This window comes from Drosophila montana, unplaced genomic scaffold (genome assembly GCF_035044405.1).
Source record: "Drosophila montana isolate Dmon_TW-CO22-7 unplaced genomic scaffold, ASM3504440v1 contig_3848_1, whole genome shotgun sequence".
NCBI lineage: Eukaryota > Metazoa > Arthropoda > Insecta > Diptera > Drosophilidae > Drosophila > Drosophila montana.
Genome location: NW_026998720.1, coordinates 1,153,706 through 1,174,291, shown reverse-complemented (window position 1 = coordinate 1,174,291; position 20,586 = coordinate 1,153,706). Strand labels below are relative to the sequence as shown.

Below are 20,586 nucleotides of genomic sequence, written 5' to 3'. Positions count from 1 at the left end.
CACGTATAAAAACTTTTGTTGCTTGCATAACCGAGAAAAAAATATGTAAAAAAATAAAACAGTAAAAGCGTGAAATATGAAATAATATTTAGGTACGTACATATATATAAAGCTGATAGCAAGATATCGATAACGATGACAAATCATCCAACTATATATAATACAATATACATAAAAATTCTATACTTATCAAATTGTAAATGTAGTTAGCTTTTCTTTCAGATGTGAAAGCGGCTAACAAGAGCAGCTACCTATATAAATAGATGCAGGTATATATGTATAGCTATATATATATATAGATATATAGATAGATTAATGCAAATATCATTGATTGGCCTATACGTGCAATTGCTACAAATTGGATTTCTATGACGTTTTGCTTCTTTTTTTTTCTTGAATTTATTTTTGTTTTTGTTTTTTGTTTTCTGTTTCAATATAAATTTCGTTGTCGATTTGGCTTAGAACTACGCTTGGACTCCCTATGCTTATGCTTAATTTAAAGTTACGGTAATTTAATTGTTACATATAATTAATTTATGCTTTGTTTCTTGGTTGGCTGGCTGGCTGATTGGCTAGCGACGGCTTCATTTGTTGCCCGCATTGATCAGGACGCGTTGTCGCGTCGTGGACGAGTTGAGCGCCGGATTGCACATCTCGGTCGTGAACTTGGAGAAGGTATTGTGGAATCGATTGACAGTGCCATTCGCATGGCCATTACGGGGGGGCGTAGCATCCCCATCCCCATCCTTGTGCTGCTTCACGGCGCCATTGGCATGGCCATTAGCCTTGACAGCGGATTTGTCCTGCAACAGGCAAACGAAACGAATCGATTAGACAACTGCTAAAACCTCGTGTACTATACATATGTATACATATATAAAAAGATATAGTTATAGATGTATACCTTGCCATCGGGCCGCACATAGGCGCGCTTGTAGAAGTTGGAGAACAGGAAGTAGAACATGACCGCATGTGCGCCAATGAAGTAGGCAAAGCCAATGGGATAGTTGCAATCGTTCTTGAAGAACAGCTGGAACGAGTGCACCATGACCAGGACAAACTGAATCATCTGCAACACCGTCAGATATTTCTTCCACCAGAGATAACGCTGCACCCGCGGTCCCATCGCGGCCAGCATATAGTACGCATACATGAAGATGTGCACGAATGTGTTGAGGAATCCAAAGAATGTCGAATGACCGCCGGGCGTAAACTTGACGCCCCACCAAACGGAGACGGGCATAATGCCATGATGGATCACATGCAGCGTGGACACCTGATCGTACCGTTTGCGCATCACAAAGAAGAACGTGTCAAAGAACTCGGTAAACTTGGAGAAGTAATACCACCAGCAGCCCCATGCAGTCTGTCAAGAGAAATAGATATACTTGTGTTTAGAAATAGTGAAAAGTTCGTGCACTCTGTGCTGTATTTTTGTAGTTGTTGTTCTCTTTGCTTGTGTTATGCGAATTTCTTTTGGCTTTCTAAGCTCTTTTTTGCCTTTTTTTTTGGCACTTTCTTTTGCCGACACGTGAGACTTCAATCTGGGCAAAACGTTCGGTGTAGCCGGCCGGCATTGGCGCAGGCGCGGACATTTGTCATCAAATTGATTAGCATAAGAACCAGTCGCCGTTGCGGCTCTTTGTTTAGGCCAAAAACAGGTTGCCATTATGTCTAGTATATAAATCTGGCACAGTGAACAAACATTTGCTAAATCATAAATTCGACGAACGCTTACATATGCGTCCATTTGCATAAATATAGACAACTATATACAGCACTTTATTATACTCACACGTATCGCTCGCGGTGAATAGGAATAATCAACCGGCTCGCATCTCAAGTTGTAGCCATTCAGCCATCCACCTATGCAAGACTATAAATGTGAAGTGTTTTTTTTGATGTTGTTTTCTTTAATTATGAAATTGTGCTCCTTTGGGGCTAGTTCGGAGCTAAAGCACTTACTTCGTAGAACAGCCACGCGCTGAATATAACCTGTGCTGCATTGTAGATGATCAGAACTTTGCGCAACTCGAAGGGTTTTCTGTTCTCCATCAGCTTGGGTCCAAGCACCTGTTGACGAGACCAATCGATAGATAGATATTTAAAGCCAGCCTGTAAACTGCTTCGATTCGAATATAACAATCGAAGCAGTTTACAACTATAACTTTATCATGAAGGAGACATCTCCAACCCCATTAAGTATATATATTCTGGAACCGACATAACTACAGACGAGATGTAGCTATATCTGTCGGTTCTTCCGTCTGTTTCTATGCGAACTAGGTGCATTTTTATCCACCCCTCTGTTACAGGCAGTTCATAAAATTAATTAAAAAAATGATCTTGTTGCAAGTCAGCTTAACTAAACTCATCATTTACATCGGACCACTATATCATATAGCTTCCATAGGTATGATCGGTCCAACAGTGGGCTCTTGTTAAGAAGTTTTCTATCTTTTTTTTTCAAACTCGGCATTCATTAGTTTCACTTTGCTCCTCATATATATGCATCATAAAGTTGCAATAGGAACGATCGGTCGAAAAAAATATTCTATTTATCCAGATATTTTCATCAAACTCAGCATTTATGAGCTTCGCTATGCTCACATATCTGCAACAGTGTAAGGCAAATGTTTGCAAGTATATTAAGTCTTCGCCATGCCAAACATATCCTTAATTTCTTATTTTTCTTTAAATTGCCCAAAGAAAATTGTATTTCATAAACGTTTTTAATTGGATTAGCAACATTTCTGTGTACAATTTTTTTGGGCGGGACTCGGTCTTCAGGTTTACTTATGTCCTTTAGGCCCATTTAGCCATATTATCTGATCTGGCTTCGCCATGAAATTTGCCATTTGCTGTCTAGACTTAAACTTAGAAGTCTTCTAGAAACTTGAGAAATATTTAAGCAGCAAAGCCGTCTGCAATTTCTATAAATAATAAATATAAATTAATGCTATGCACACAAGTTTATATTGGTATGTTAATGTGAGGCTAGTGGAACCGGAAAAATAATGAAATCTTGTTGCGCTTCTTGTTTTTAGCAGATTTCGAAGATCCGGCTTAAGCTATATAGATTCGTATTCTAAGTTGTTTGCGGTCCTAATTAAACTTGAAATATGCTCAAAATGGCACAAAATGCAAATGGCCAAAACACAGCCAAATCACAGCCATCGCAGCAGATGCCCCTCGAGGGGGGCCGCGTGGCAAGTACTGCTTTTAATTGATGTTGCCCGTTTTAATATACAAAGTCAAACAAAGGTGCGATGCTGCAATTATCAAATCAATCGGCGGTGGCTGTCGGTTGATTTTGGGACAAGTTCGTTGCCTAAGTCTTTTGTATGTGTGTGTGAGAGCCATTTAAATGATTACATTCATATATGTATATAAAAATGTAAAGCAATGCAAAGCTGAAACCTAAATAGAAATCGTTTCGGTTGTTTTTTCCGCCTTACGTTTTTTTTTTCTCTTATTTTTTTGCATATGTAATTTTGGCCCACTTGGGTCACAATTTCGACATCAAGTTTGCTAGTTTAGCGCTGATTGGCTTTGATTTTGAATGGGGCGTTTGGCCCTGAACTTATTTTATCGTTTTACATGTTTTTTACATTTTTCCCCCCCATTTTTTGTTGGTTTTTTTTTTATCAACGCCTTAAACGAAAACTAGTTTTGCATGACGCAGGACCCGACTGGGCGGCTGTAAAATGCATCCGCGTGCCAATGCCCGCTCATCAAATGTGAATGCATGCGGCTTCTCTAGAATCAACTAGAACGGGCCGTCGGACTGACTTAAGTGCCATATCTTTGGCTGCATGTTCATTTGGGTTTTTTCCCCCCAACAATCAGCGCGGTAATTATAGCTGGAGAACGCTTGGGCCGGGTGCTTCCCCCGGCACTTACCTTCACGAAGTATGCGTATGCCAAGCTGATCGCTATCGTTGGGAACGGCGAACTCATAAGCGGATAGTCACGGGTGCGGGGATCTGATTTGTTGTCCATAAGATCCCGCCAGCCATCGTAAAACTGTGAGAGATACTCCTGCAAAAAGACAGATAAAGAAACAAGAAACATGCTCATTAGTCAAGCGCTTAGGCAACAGGGTTCAGATGTCAAATCTGTATGAATACAGTCAATTGCAACACCTGTTAATCTGTGGCAAATCCATCACAATTGAACGTGGGTCGACTCCAATCATGCGCCCATTGTAGTTGCCTGCTCTCTGGCTCTACATGTGATTAAAATTAAAGCTGCCCGCTAATACGAGCTGTCTGTCTGACCACCTACCCATTGATCTCCAACCGAATCATTTGTGCAACATATGTGCATGTGTGTGTGTTGACAAAAACCGGCTGCCTGACTGCACGGAAAGAAAAATTGGCGCGCCAAACAACATTCTCAGTGAATTTCCGTATGCAGTCAATGTGGCCCCATGATTTTCTATAATATTCGTACGCCAATTTACGTTTTGGCGATTAGCGCGCGAGTTACCAAAATAAAAATCAAGAAAAAAAAAAAACTGGTCTCGAAACTATTGCAACAGCCTTGGCTCAAAGAATAGCCCGGCAATGCGGTTGACAGCGGGACAATTCGATATGCAGGAAGAGGAAAAATGTTTGCACTTTGTGTATAATTATTGAGTTCATTTAAAATTCTAAGTGTTATGCTAAATTAAACCAGTTATGCTAATGCTAATCATTGACTAAATAGTCGAGCCAATATTAATTATAGAAAGAAAAAAATCAAACACGGCTGTGTTTATCCCACTGCCAAGAAGGGGTTAAATTAATTAGCTTTAAATTGCAGAGGCGTGAGTTTCCTTGAGTTAAGTGACCCCCCTTTAGGGGTGAGTGAGGAGGGGGGAGAGGGGGTGGAAATTGTATAGGACTTGTTTTCTGATTTGCTGTATATATAATCAATATCGATTTGCTCAATCCGGCATGTGCCCATTTGTCAGCAGCTAAAGAAAAATGCAACCAATTCCATTGTAATGTGTAATGTGCAAAAATATGAAAAAGCTGCAATTACATCTAATGTGATTTGCCATACAAAGCAATTAAATACAAATCAATTTCTACATGCACAAACGTAAATGACATACGGCCTTTGCCTGCAATCAAATCTACTCCTGAGCGTAGTTTAATCAAAATTCTGGAATTTTTTCGAGTCTAATTGGTAGTTTTTTTTGCGATTTATGATAGATGCAAGTCATATAAGAATTCCATTCATTCGTAACACATGTATTACGTTAATCTTAGAGATTGCCTTTTCACCTGTTCTCAATTTTCCACACATTTCCCGCCTGTGAGAAATTCTTTGTAATATAATAAGTGCAAAGTTATTTGTCAAAATACTCATTTTAACATTTCATATTTATAAGATTCTATCGAAAGGCAAGTAAGTAAGTATCGGGAAGATTGGATAAATTGGAAAACAACAAAAAAATTAATGGAATGTGAAAGAAAAAATCGATTGAAATATATAAATACAGCCTACAAAGATATTTATATATATTAATTTAAGTATTTAACAGATATAAAATGAAAGATACTTGATATATATATATACTATTCTAGAAGCTTCATGTCAAGTTTGGTGACTCTAGCTCATATTATTTGCCAAAATTGCCCAAAAACAGGATTTCTTTATCGAATTTTATCGATTACTTGGAAACGGGGCAAGTAATCGAATATCGGAAAAAAACATGATTTGCGATCTGTACTAGGGGGACCAACAGCTAAAATTTCAAGTCTCTAGCTCTTATAGGTTCTGAGATCCTTTCGTTCATACATACGGACAGACGGACGGACATGGCTAGATCGACTCGGCTGTTGATGCTGATCAAGAATATATATACTTTATGGGGTCGGAGATGCTTCCTTCTGCCTGTTACATACTTTTGCACAAATTCATTATACTCTTTTTACCCATTTTTAAGGGCATAAAAAACACGTCTTACATTCATTTTCATAAAGTTGAGTTGACACCATCCATTTTCCACAAAGAAGCGTGGATTTTGCGATAAGCGTAATACACTATTAAAATTTAATTTCATAGTCTTTGAAAATTACTTAGAGGTCGAGCGGCTGATAAACAAAACATTTTGTGCAATCGTTTTCCGCGCATGTTTCACACTTGCGAGTGGAATTTCCTAATGATCACATAGCGAAGCTAGTGCAAACATTTCTGATCGATCAGATGAACAGTTTTATATATCTAGTTAAAAATATGGTTTGATAAATGATAAATTAAATGAACATTTTTTATAAGTATGCATAAGAAATGTATTTATATGGAACTAGCGGGTATAACCCGGCCTTGCCCGTGGCACGTATGTTATAAAATCAAAAAAGCTTTGAAAATGATTTTAAAACTGATCGGACGGGAATCAAACAACTTTTATGCAAATCGGAAAACTCTTAAAATTCACCAAAAAATCTTAAAAATGCATTTTCCACCGAAGGAGTTTCGATTTTGCGAGAAATGTGAAACACGTCTCTAATGATTTTTCTTATAGATCTTTGGAAATAAATTTGAACACAAAACGCCATCCACCAAATCTTTGACCTCCATTTCCACCAAGGAGGAATAGATTTTTCAAAAAGTGTGAAACACCCCTTAAATGAATTTAAACATAGATCTTTAAATATGAATTTGGGGCCGATCGGATGATAAACAAAAAACTTGCATACAACCTTTTTCCGCCAATTTACCACTGTTGCGGGTGGAATTTTCCAAATCGCTGAAATACGTACTTATTAAGTTCTTATGAAGAGCTTTGAAAATAAGTTTGAAGCAAATCGGACACAACTTAAATCGCCGCCCAAAAAAGCTTTAAATCGCATTCCCCCCGAAGAAGTTTGAATTTTGCGAAAAGTGAGAAACACGTCTCAAATGATTTTTCATATAGATCACTGGAAATGAATTTGAGCGCGAAACGTCACCCGCCAAATCTTTGACCTCCATTTCCACCAAGGAGGAATGGGTTTTCCGAAAAGTGCGAAACACCCCTCAAATGAATTTGAACAAAGATCTTTGAAAATAAGTTTGGGGCCGATCGGATGGTAAACAAAAAAGTTACATACCAACGTTTTTCGCGATTTTGCCACACTTGCGGGTGGAATTTCCCGAAACCCCGTCTTAACGTGCACCTACATCACAACAGCTTCCTAGCTGTTACGGTTTGGCCTGTGCGTTGATCACCAATCAGTCAGTCAGTCAGTCAGTCAGTCAGTCAGTCAGTCAGGACAAACAGTTTTATATATAGAGATAACAAATATTTTGCAATAAATTTCAGATTGTTTTGCTCCTATAATTTCAAGTATGTAAATTTTATTCTTGAATATTCTTGTGCTGTGAATTGCTACACATTTCAGACTTTTTAACATTAAATATTAGGAAATTGAGGTCATGCACATGAAGTTCAAAATATACTTAAAGTAAGCGTAAAGTGTCTTAATTTAAGTTCTTAAGTTGTTCTTAAGACATACAAAAATGTGTAAAACACGATTAATTGTTGGGAAAAGAAAATTTGACAACGTTTTAAATTGAGTTGTGTACAAAATATTTAATTTATATTTTGAATATTTATGGCAGCTCAGATATCTGAATATTTATGATAGTTAATAAAATTTTAATTAAATGTCATTAAACTAAACATTAGAGCATTTATTATTAACTAAAAAGCTGCCAATATAAATTCAATATATTTAAAATCTTACGCCCAAATACATTTCTTCCATATTTGAGAATTTGATGTTTTGTTTAATAGTCGTTTTGTTATTTGAATGTATTATAAATTGTTGAAGTTCCAATTAAAATGCAATTTGTTTCTGTACAGATTTTATTAATACTTTTTTAACCCATTTCCTAATTGAAATCAACTGGTTTAAGCGCCCTGTATTTTGTAATTTCAATTTATTTGTGATTTATATGTATAATAAGAAAAAATATATATATAGAATTTTCCAAAAATATATATATTGTTTATATATTTCACAATTTAAATAGGCGAACGAGCGCTGACGGGTTAAATATTTATGATTCACGCCTAAAAAATATATTCTTTAAATATTTCATAATTCGATGACTGATTAATTAGACCTGCATTTTGCAATTTAAAACTATTTATAATTTATTAACTACCTATTTAATAATAAACTTTAAAACAATTTGTATTTCTGTCCATATCATAATTTAACCAACAAGCACATTAAAAAAGTCAATTGTTTTGCACTTTGTATTAAAAATTTAATTCTATTTTATGAACTATCAATTTCAAATGCAATTTGTAAAGAACTCCACGCCTCCATAACCACGCCTCCAAACCACGCCGACTGGTTTAATTATTTTTTAATTTTTTTTTATATATTTCACAATTAGATGACGTACTATTTATCCTGCTATTTGTAATTAAAGTTTATTTTTAATTTATAAACTACCAATTTCAACTTTAGCTTGTCACGAACTTTAATAAAAAATGTATATATTTTAGATTTCATAATTTCATAATAACAAGCAGCATTGATTTGTTTTATTGTTCTGCACTATGTAATATAAATTTATTTCTAATCTGTAAAGTGCCTATTTAAATGCAACTTGTCACGAACTTTAAAATATATATTTGTTGTGCATTTCATAATTTAACCAAGTCAATTGTTCTGCACTATGTAATATAAATTTATTTCTAATTTATTAGTTACCAATTTCCACAGCAATTTGTAAAGAATTGCCCACCTCAAAAATATCTGCTTATATAAATTATAAATTGTATAATTTGAAGAAATCAACGAGCAGCGACTGCTTTAATTGTCCTGCACTTTGTCCGTGTCGCAGTTAATTGCAATGCTTACGCCTTTTGGCGTGGCCATTGGCCAATTGTTGGCACATGCATCTGCATGTGATGCCAAGAGCCAAGCTTGAACGGGCAGTCAGTCGGTCAGTCTGTGTGTGCCAAAAGTAAAAGAAAACAATGCTTATTTGTCGCCACTTCCACACACACACACACACACACACACACACACACAGAGAGACAACAACACACAACGGCAAGTCATGGAGTTTGCTTGGTTTATTAATGCACAGTGGCTGCCATTAGGCAGTGCACAGGCCAGCCTGGAGGCTGTGCGGGTGTGGTCAGTGCCGAGGAGCTGCTCGCTGTAATTATTGGTTAGAGAACCGCATCAGCTTGTTTGCTTGGCATTTTACGTGATGCATTCGTGGCTGGAAAAACTGCAGTGCGGTAATTTTTATTGTTAATGCTCGCCGTGTGCGTGTGTGTGTGTGTGTGTGGCAAGACTTGTGTTTAGCTGCCTTAATGACCACCTGTGCCTCACTGTACTTGAGTTTTTAACAACTGTACTTTTGCACAATCGACTTCTAGCGGGGGGTTGATCTGCTGCCGACAACACATTGCACATACGCACCGTATGCCCCTCGCATGACTGGCCAAAAAAAAAATATATTCGTATAGCACCCATGTCGCAATTTGTGAGTACGGCAGCCAGTGAAGCGTTATAAGGTAACGCCGCTAACCCCATATCGAACTGTCACCATGGCTCGTGATTCATGTGTCCGTGACTCATGTGGCGACGCGCAAAGCTGCCATCCAAAGTTGCCGGGTCCAAAGATGCTGCTGCCGCTGATTGCATCTAATTACGCTCAGAGATTTTCACTTTTTTTTTGCTTTTTACTGGCGGATGGTGCTGCTTACGAGATCAGCTGCGTGTTTCAGGCTGCTTAATTGAATTTAAAATTACCAACAAAAATAAAAGGAAAAAAGAAATCAAAATTTCAATTTGATAAAGGTGTTTCCGGTGGCGCAGCTTTTACTTGTTAACTTCAACACAGCACAGCTGCACAGAATATATTGCAAAGTGTCTAGACGTTCTAGATAATTACGACATCTATATAGATCAATAAATATCTCTCCATATGCAGCTATTAAGCTAAGCAACTGACGTAGGTCAGTTACGGGCTGTATTAATTTCGCATATTGTATGTCAAAATGATTAAGGAAAATTACTAGAGAGTTATTAACTGGGCAGGGCGCGTCATTAAACCAGTTTTTCTCACACTTGCAGCCACTGTCAACACATTAAGGCCTTAATAATGATATACATTTAACTGGTATTAAATCGTAGTCAACGCCGGCCACTTAGTGCAATTAAACCTAATTGCTTGTGGCTGTTTTTTTTGTCGTTTTTTGTTTTGTTTCATTTGTCAGTTAGCCTGGACAGATGTCCAGGTGTCAGTCTGTGGGGCCAACAATTGCGCCAGTTTAGTTAGTGCATTTCCGCGTAGATGCTGCCGCTTTAGTTAGAATCGAATCGAATTAGTTAGCCAGTTATGGGCTTGCGGGCTAAAATAGTAGCTAATTTGGTTTTAATTTTTGCACAACCAATTCGAACACGGAAATTTGCCACTGCGGGCAGTTAATCAATCAATTCACAATGCAATACGCTGTTTAACATGAGCTTAAGCTCCGCAAGCGATTCGACAAGATTTCATCAGCACACAAAGTCACAGGCGCAGAACACAAAAGACTTCGAACACGAACTTGCCAATTGCTGACGCTCATTGATCGTTGCCCCGTTAACAGACATTTAACAGGTGTGTGAAGTGTGTGTGTGTGTGTGCGTATAGGGCGTAGTGTGTGGGTGTGCGTAGTATCTTAAATCAAACAGCAGAAATGGAAACCCGCAAGTCATATTTGTTGTGATTGTTGTTGCTGTTGTTGTTGCTTTGCATTTCCCCAATAAACATCCGCATTAATTGATCGCACATGTGCGCACTTGTCGTTACAGTTTGAGAGGCAGCGCCTTAATTTTGTGGCAAATTTTTTGTACAAATAATGAGGCAATTTTACATGCCACGCACATTTTGACTCATATAAGAAGCACTCGTTTAAACAAAATTATGCAAAATCTTTGTTGACTCTGCCTCGATTTATTGTTGTTTTCTACCCAAATAAATTGCGCAACATTTTGTTAATAATGTGAAATGCAATCGCATTCTGGGTGGCCCAGAGCACTAAATCAGCACGGGGAAAAGAAGTGTAAGAAGAAGCAGAAGAAGAACAACAAATAATCTCATTGTTTGGCTATTTGTAAGCCAAGCTGCCAGCTGAATTAAATTATAAAATTGGCTACAATTTTTGTTGGTTTGTTGAACTTAACTCAGCAAATGGATGTACGCACAAAAAAAAAACATCGCAGACTGCTGTAAACAGGTTTATATAAATATCGGCTAACATTTTTAATTTAATTATATAATTTAAATAAACGCCTGGCCGCTAAACAAAACTAAGTCAAGAGGCTTGGAGGTTCTGGCCAACAAACTCCGGCCACTGGCAAAATGTATATTAATTAAGAGTTAGTCTGTCGCACACACACACACACACACAGAGAGAGAGAGACACGTATTAACAATCTATTATTGCTGCCATTTATATTTTTGCCAATTCATGCTGATGTTGTTTGTTCATGTCAGAATTTTGCCAATTTTGCCGCCCAATTGCCGTGGACTTTGCACCGCAAATCTGCCAGTTAAAAATGTAATTTTGTTTGTCTTTTACTTTACTTAGCTCTGTCTATACTGGCCAGGCGTTACATAAAGCGAGATACTGTCCAGCGGGCGCTGTTTGCGTAAGCAGACGGCAGCAGCAGCATCTCTTGTCTGACCCTTTTTTCGCTTTCTTTGGTTCACACGCGCTGCCAAATGCTTTCCCAAAAAGTGGCCGAAGAAGAAGCAGCCCACAAAAATGCTTCCGTCAGCAGCGGCAAGTGTAAAAAAGGCATTTGTAATTGTTGTGGCCGCTGCTGTTGCGGTTATTGCCGCCACCGCAGCCGCCGCAGCAGCTGTTGTTGCTGTTGCGCGTTACATTTTAACGCTTCATTATGCGCCATAAGCGCGCTAAGTTGGCGGAGACGGGAGATGGGAGACGCAGTCAAACAAACAACCCAAAAATTTACCATGTCAATTATTGGGACTGATGCTACCGCCACGCCAGCCCATGATGATGGTGATGGTGATCATTCATCAGCATTGTTTGGCTGTGGCGACATCGACCATACCGCCAGCTCCTCGGCTGGGCCTAACCCAGAAATGCAATAGCTTTGAGGCCATGACTAACACATTCGTTTTGGCACGGCCAGCACAATAAGTCTTTTTGATGCCAATCGAACTGGCTAAATCTTATTGTTCCTCTAATTATCGACTGCTCGCAGTAAGCTTTAATCCCAACTTCGTTGTAGGCCTTTAACTGTTCAGCTACTTCTGGAGTTTGTGGTCTAATAATTATTCAAATAACAATAATTCGAATATTTAATATCAATCTAATTTAATATATTTAAGTTTATGAGCATGAAAAGCAACTTGCCTTAAGCTAGGAAGCTTTAATCAAACTTCAGAAGCTTTTAACATAGAAAGCCTTAAAGTAACATTTAAACTGATATTATGATATAAAATAAATACCTCCCTTTTTGAATAGGCAAGATTTTATATTTATTTATATATCTTTTAACATTAAGCCAGTAAGCTTTAAGAAAATCTTAAAGCTACGATTTCAGCCGTAAAACTATCACTCTTTTCTAGCTAAAGCCGAATGTTTTAATTGAGATTTACAATCTCAGGCAAAATCGTACATTCCAGCTGCCAGCTGACCCAACAACTGGTATAAGGCCAGTAAGCTTTAAGACAAACTTAAATGGAAACTTTCAGCCATAAAGCTTTTACTTAATTCTAGCTAAAGCTGAGACAAAATCATATATTACAGCCGCCAGCTGGTCCAACAACTGTCTTAAGCCACTGAACTATAAGTAAAACTTGCCTTGAAGTTTTCATTAAAGCTCTCTGTAAAAATTCTTGATAAAAGTTAACATTTTAATTTACAGATTTGCAGTCTCAGGCAAATCTTATACTCCAGCCGCCAGCAGTCGTAACAACTGTCTTAAGCCAGTTAGATTTAAGCTAAACTTAAATTGAAGCTTTCAGCCATCAAGCTATCGCTAAATTCTAGCCAAAGCTCATTAAAAATCGTACATTACAGCCGCCAGCTGGCCAAAGAAGCTTTAAGCAAATCTTAAAGCTTGTTAATTCAGTTTGAAGAATTACAGTCTCTGGCAAAAACTGTCGAATGTAATACAATTATATAATACAATACAATCAAGGCTGTTTGGCTAAGAAAACACTAATTAAAAAAATTGCATTTACATTAAATGTATGTTGCAAGCTTAAAATACTAATAAAATTAATATTGTTAATTACATTCATACGAGCTCGAAACTTTTGTGCCACGAAAAATCAGTCATTTTTAATTTATTCATAATTTATATACATATTTTTAGATATATTTTTTAATTAAATATAACAAACCAAATACATATTTTAATAAATTTCAAGAAATAATAAATCAGAGCTTACAAAATAAATTAATTTCGTATATTGTTTAATTATTCGCGCTTGCTCAATTTAAAGCGAACATAAATAACATAAATAAATCAAACAACAATGTTAAGAAAAAAAGATTAAATACATTTTTGGTGCATGCAGAAAGTACAAAAAACAAAAATAAAACAATCAAAAGATTAATAAAGGGTAACAATGAAGGCGTACAAAAAATAAAAGAAATAAATAAGGGCAGCAACAAAGTTGCAAACAATATTATTATTAACATTACAACAGCTGGGTAATTAATTAAATCAAGATCCAAGTCTCCAAACTGAACCCAGCACAGAAAGCAACAACAACAAGTTTCAAATGCAAAACTGGGCAGACAGCAACATCAACTGAAAGACACACACAAGCACACACACACACACAAGCACACACACACACACACTCAGACGCACACACAAGATGATCAAAAGGTGTTGATGCGGCGATGAAGTAACATGGACAGTCCAAATTTTTGTATTATACCCATATACCCATATTTCTTTACAAGGCCAACCGGCCAGGCAGTTGGACTGGCTTTTATTTTACTTTTGTTGTATACCCTGAAGCCATTGAAAATGTGTAAAAAGGGTATACTCTTTTTGTGCAAATGTATGCAACAGGCAGAAGGAAGCATCTCCGACCCCATTAAGGTTATTTATATTTGACATGCAGCTTCTAGCATAGTATGCCCCTCGCACCCTCCCGCATGCTAGCTGCATTCGGTGTTGGTAGAAGAACGTACACGGTATGCCCTAGTCGGGCATTTGACTTTTGTGTTTGTGGTATTTTTGCCAACTTTAACTCTGGATGCTCGCTCGGATACGGAGTCGGACGCCGTCTAAATAGCTTCTTCGTGTTGTATTTATTTTTTTACTATTTTTCACTTCATCTTGAATTTGATTTATTTAATTGTGCGCTGGCTGGCGAACCTTTTATATAAGAAGTATCATCGGGCACCGGGCGGCACTAAGTAATTTGCCATGCTATTAAAAATATGAGTACGCATTTGTAAAACCGTATAATTGTGCGGCTCAACACTTTTACTTTAAAGTATGTGTATAATAATAATGAAAATAAAAGTTGATTAAAAGATTGCAGCGCAGGAAACTGGTTTAAAACTTTGGACGATTGATAAAGCGGCGTTTTTTAAACAAAACTCTTGTCGCACTTGGTACATTTTTGGTTATTTAAGCAAATTACAAATTTAAAACTAAAAATTGCTTTGAATAGACGCGAAAAGCACAAGGCAATGAAATGAAAAGGAAAGAAAGAGACAATGAAAAGAAAAATACATAAAAAACGAATTGTGGAACCTGCACAACATAAAAATCAATTTATAGGTCAAGTTGAGCGCAGCGCACACACAGATCAGACTTGCATGTGTGTGTGTCTGTGTGTGTGTCGCGTTTGCGTGCTGCTGGCTTTTGAAGCCAAAATTCAGGTTCAGCCTGAGACTTTTACTCCAGCGGCATCTTGTCTAATAAGATAAATTATGCAACAGCGCATGGACCAACACACACAAAGACACACACATGCACACACACACAGACACACCTGCTTGGTTGGCTTTAACAAAACGCTTTAACCGCATGCAATTAGCTTCCCATTTATTTGAGTACATTTTGAGTAATAAAAAAAAACAACAACAAAGCATTTAAAACATTCAACACAAATGAGCATTTTTCTGCCGATGTTGCAGTTGTTGCAATTGCAGCCGTATTGTGGGTCAAGTTGAAAATGCAACGCGATCCACACAACATTCACATTCACATTCACAATCGCTAGCGTTTTGCGCGCGACTTTGGCGACTCTGCATAGCAGACATGGTTTCATCACCTTAGTAGAAAAAAAAACCGCTTTGCTGCACTTGCCGCAATAAATGCACCAAAATAAAAAATGAAAAAAAAGGTAAATAAATATATATATAAAAAAAAAACTCATATGTGGCGTGTATATCTGTCGTATCTTGTTTGTCTGCTCGCCAAAGAAGACTTTGAGCGCATTCGAGCGCGCGCGACTTTTGGAGCAACTAAATCGCGTTAATTTGGCAATCAAGCAGCCGGACGGACTTGGACGCCGCGGTGTTTGGCCTAAAATGCCAAGTAATTGGTGCAAGACCGCCTAGTTGTTGTTCTTGTTGATGATGTTGTTGCAATGCATTTTGTTTTTTTTTTTCGGCCCACCGCGCACAACGCGCCCGCGTTTTTGGCGCGTTTCAAGTTGCATGTTGCTTAAAATTTGTGGGTTGCCGGTGCCGCTGCTTGAAAATGTTGGTAGTCAAGTGCACAGCTGCACATGCTTGAGAAATGCGTAAGCCAGTTTATTTGTCCGAGAGTTCGAGAGTTCGAGAGTCCCGCATTCCAGATCCGCTTAACAAACCCAAACATATTCATGAGTGTGTTATTTCGCAAATGCTAAATGTGCGCATATTTAAAAGCTCGTTTGGCACCTTTCGATTTATATTCTGGCCAATTTGCATTTGCTCTTAAATGAGTTATTAAGCAATGCTTCATCAACTGGTTTTTATACAATTTAATACAATTGGGAATACAAGTCTAATGATATTCTGTTTTTAAAATTTTATATTTATTATAAGCTGCCGATATATCCAGAATTTTCTTTCAAGCATTGTTTATGTCTCCATTCAATATACATAATTAATTTTCAAACTGGGAAAGTTTGACACATTTATATTTATATTTATTTATAAGGTAAGCTACATCGAGCTTTATCGAGAATTTTCTTTCAAGAATTGTTTATGTCTTTATTCAATATAATTAATATTCAAAATTAGAAAGTTTTACACACATTTACATTTATATTTTATTGATATTAATTATAGGGTAATCGACCGTTGAGAGCTGGCTTGTGTAAAACATCGGCTAAATCGAGAATTTTCTTTCAAGAATTGTTTATGTCTCCGTTCAATATAACTAATATTCAATATCGGAAAGTTTCGGTTATAACAATAATATATTCAGTTTTAAAAGCTCAAATACTAAAGATAATTAATATAATGTAAACAAGCTCACAAGCTACACAGATTTTTGTTTTTTACACCCTTTGGTAGATTTATCCATAAACATTAACTAACATGTCGAATCTTACATATATCCCTAATCTTAAGCGAGCAATAATTGAATTATCACACACAAACTTACTTCAATGACAGCACGATAAGAAGCCGATGTCGCAGCCATATTGCACACGTTTTTTCCTCTTTTCTTGTTTTATTTATTTGTTTTTTGTTTGAGAATAACAAAAACAAAAACGAAACTTTTTTATCAGTTTTTAGCACTTGGGCGCGAGTCTACACCAATACAAGCATAACATCGAAATAGAGTTAACTGTTTGGGCACACACACACAGAGAGAATCAATAATATATGTGCATATGTATGCGTAAATAGAGAAAAAAAATGCGCCGAAGGCACGCACAATTTCAATGTTAGACAATAAACCTTTGGTCAAATTGCAATATTATTGCAACACGCGGTGAATGCAGCTCCTCGTCATGTGTGTGCATACAGATGCAGCTTGGACACTTGACAATATCGCGCATACGACGCGTTGTACGAACAGAGCGAACAGAAGTAAGCCGATCGAGTCACATGCGACACGGCCAACACCAATACTGACGACGACGACAACGACAACGACAACTTATCGCACTCTCCCACTCTCTCTCTCTCTCTCAATAGCTCAACAGCTGAGCGCTAGACGCGGCAGTGGCCGCAAAGCTGACGTCGCTGTCGACGTCAACGCAAACGCCGCTAGACTGTTTCTCTTATGTGGCGGCGGGGCGAACTGTTGCTTACAGCAATTGCAAGCAAATCGCTTGATTAAAATCTTTTTTTTTTTTCTATATTATAATTATTGGCACTTTGGGGCGACTGGCCTAGTAAATGGCCCATACCAATACCCAGTATGCCCATACAGCGCCGTCAGCGTCTTTATAATCTTATAATTTTCAGTGTCAAAAGCGCAATGCAAAATTACCAAAAAATCTCAAAAAATAAAAAAAATACCACAAAAGAAAGAAATAAAATAGAGCTGTAATAATTATTGTGCAATCGTCCAAAGAAAAATACCAACAAAAAAAAGCACACACACACACCAAAACGAGCCAAAGATTTGAATACATTTTTGTAAAGTGGTGCAATGGGCGCTTGGATCATTAGCTGCGATTGGTTAACCAAAGGCACATTTTTTGTTGTCTTTCATTTTTTTTTTTATTTTGGTTTTGTCGAATTTGCAGTGAAGCAGCTGAATGAAAATGAAAATCACGGGATTTCTACACAGCAGCCGCAGCATCAGCCGTGCGCAATGATGAGTAAAAAGGGAAAAAGAAAAAAACCAACATGGCGAATAAGCAAAGCAAAACGCACGACAAAAACAATGCAGCAGCAACCGACAACAACAACAACAACAGCAATAACTGAGGCAATCACTTGTTTCTGTTGTGGCTGCTGCAATCGGCCGTCCCGACTCGAAGTCGAACTCGAATTCGGATCCGAATGCTGACCCTGAAATCATATCCATTTCACTTGCCATCAGCCAACGCCAATCACCTGCAAATGGTCGCAATATAAAGCCAAAAGTTTTAAGTGCCGGGGCCGCAAATGGCACAGCGTGTAGCAACTTATCCAGTTATCCAGTTAAGATTCAAGGTCAGCACTGTTGCATTGTATTTCCGTGTGAAATGTTGTCAAGCCAGCAGCTACCCCAAGTCAGTGTGGTCTGACCAGGCGAGCAGCAGCCTTCAGTTGGTCAACAACAGACGCAGCCAAATAAACCAAAATGCAGAACATGCAATTTGGCCATTTACTCGAACAATTCAGTATTTGTGTGTGTGAGTAGAAAAGTTCAAGTGCGAAAGGCTTAAGCAAAACAGAACTTGCAAATACCTTAAAAACCAGACACCACAATAAAGAAAAACAAAATACAACAGCGAGAATAATTCAAAGTCGCGTAGAAAACGAAATATGAAAATATTAAAGAAAAAAAACGCTTCAAAAGTGCACAGTAGTGCAAATTTTTGAGAAAAGGCATTGACAACTTTTGAACATTTGTACTTGATAAATATGAACTGTTGATTTTCTACACTTTTTTGCATTTCTGCAGAAACGAAACGTAGGTGAAAGAAGCAAAGAACTTGACATTGGGTGGAAAAACCCCGAAGCGCTCGTGTCACAAATTGAAGATAAAAGATTTTACACAGAGACTGATCACCTTTAACTATAAACGATTAATGACGACGTAAAACTGTTTATTTATCGTATATGCTAAAAAATGACACAATACCACAGAAGGTGTTGCAGTTTATAAATAGATATACAAATTTAGATCGTGTGATTTCCCATATTATTACTGAACTAAAGTTCAAAGTTCTACAATTTAAATATTTATCAATATTATTGTACCTTTAGTTGCTCAAAGTTCCAGCCATGACTTGGCAAAAAAGATTAAGTATCCTAATTTAATTTGATACTCTTCTTACTTGGGGAACATTTAATTTCTCAGCATTTTCCTTTTACCACTCACCATTTTTGTACAATTATTTGGGTCCGCTTGAAGTCAGTCGAATGAATTTTCCTGCACGTGTAATATTATTTCACTGGCAATTATTCAAGCTTTGAGCGACACGCAAAATGCTTCACTTCAGTTGAACTTGCAATGCATTTATTTAAACACTATTATAATCCTTGGGCTTGCATTTGAATTAAATACTTGTATTGGAAACAGTTATTGAATTTATTTATTTAACACATGCACCAGTCACACAATTCATATATTCAATTCAATGTATTCTCAATTGAATGTTGAATATTAGTATGCTTTAACTAAATCACAGTCACATCTAACTATCGTTTTGCCAACTTCGCTGCTGATGGCCAACTGTCAAATCAGCTGCTAACTTGTGGCGGACTCTTTTTGTTGCTCTCTAGTGTCTCTAGTTTTAACTGGACTCGACCGGGGCCTGGGTGAGCGCACGTTTTACCATTCAAATCAAAAACACTGAAATAAGTTTGATTTCTCGTTGTCGCTTTACTTTTATACGAAGCGGCACCGCGGCAGCGACGCCAACGTCGACGCTGGCGTTTTTGGTGAGCGAAGCGAAGCTTTTGATAAATTCTGAGCGCAGCTTCAGTTCACAACACAACAGCCCAACAGGTTGTCAGCAGCTGTCAGCGTTTCATATATATATATATGTATATTTCGGAGCGTATGTTGGGAAGCGCTCTCTCTTTGTGCTGCTGCGTTTGTGTTTTTGGGCAAGGATGCTGCTGCCGAGCAGTCGCAGTTGTATTCGACTTTGCGTTTGAGCTTTGTTTGACTTGGTCGGCTTTGCTCTCTCCTCTCTCTCTCGCTCTTTGTTGCTCTTTGCATTTTTGCCTTTGCACCCACACAAAAGGGCAGTGCTAATTATTGAGCTGTTATCAAGTATAGGTATTGTGTTTTTTTTTATTTTGAGCTACGATGAGCGCAGAGTGCAAAGTGCTGTGAAAGCTCATGAAAAAGCATAAATTAACCCTTGATGACATAGCGAGCTCTTAAGAAACTAAATTTGACTTTTGAAAGAAACTGCATATGAATGCAAATATTAAGTATTAAGCAATCGAAAAGTATATGAATAGCATATTTGCGAAAAAAAAAAATAATAATAATGATAATAATAAACGTATGCAAGATCTGTGCATTAAATATTGATGAAAATAAATAATGAGACGAAACCAGTTTTGGAGATTTGCGCTCATTTTAAATTCCTGATAAAGACCCAGACGAAGACTTCGACATGTGTAGCTGGCCGCATTTTTCTATTGTTTATTTTAGTATGTATGTATTTTGGTATATCTCATTTGGCGAAAACGATGACCGAAACGACGGAAACGCGTATCGAAAAACTGAAAATAAAAATATTAGGAAAACAACAAAAAAACAATGCCAACATGTGCTACGCTGTGACAGAATCAGAACAGCCGACCACCTTCGATGGGCAGCTGCGACTTCCTCAATCATAAACGAAGCCAAGCCCATTATGACGATTAAATTTCGAATGTCTGCAAATTAATTTAAGTTTAATGCCACCATTGACATTGCCATTGCTAATCAAATTTAATTAATGCATTTTAAACATTCCAAATACCTC

The 20,586-nt window shown here is 37.4% G+C and overlaps 1 protein-coding gene across 2 annotated transcripts; it reads right to left on the bottom strand.

Annotated features, from left to right (window-relative positions):
* Positions 1-374: 374 nt before the first annotated feature.
* On the bottom strand, positions 375-19,451 carry Elovl7 (ELOVL fatty acid elongase 7). 2 transcript variants are annotated; one of them, XM_064696931.1, is made up of 6 exons: positions 18,981-19,451; positions 3,904-4,041; positions 1,966-2,073; positions 1,796-1,876; positions 905-1,366; positions 375-803 (listed from the first exon to the last, which is right to left on the bottom strand). In XM_064696931.1, exons 1-6 carry the CDS (start codon positions 18,981-18,983, stop codon positions 585-587), a joined length of 1,011 nt encoding a protein of 336 aa, XP_064553001.1. In that variant the 5' UTR covers positions 18,984-19,451; the 3' UTR covers positions 375-584. The 2 variants fall into 2 exon arrangements, with proteins under 2 accessions (XP_064553001.1, XP_064553000.1); XM_064696930.1 differs by lacking the exon at positions 18,981-19,451 and adding an exon at positions 16,599-16,747.
* Between the last annotated feature and the right edge of the window lie 1,135 nt (positions 19,452-20,586).

Coding starts and splice junctions, on each gene's coding strand:
- Elovl7 (XM_064696930.1), bottom strand. CDS start 16,637: ATGGCTGCGACATCGGCTTCTTATCGTGCTGTCATTGAA. Junction 4,042..16,598: donor CTTATCGTGCTGTCATTGAA/GTAAGTTTGTGT, acceptor GTCTTTTTGCAG/GAGTATCTCTCACAGTTTTA. Junction 1,877..1,965: donor GCGCGTGGCTGTTCTACGAA/GTAAGTGCTTTA, acceptor TCACATTTATAG/TCTTGCATAGGTGGATGGCT.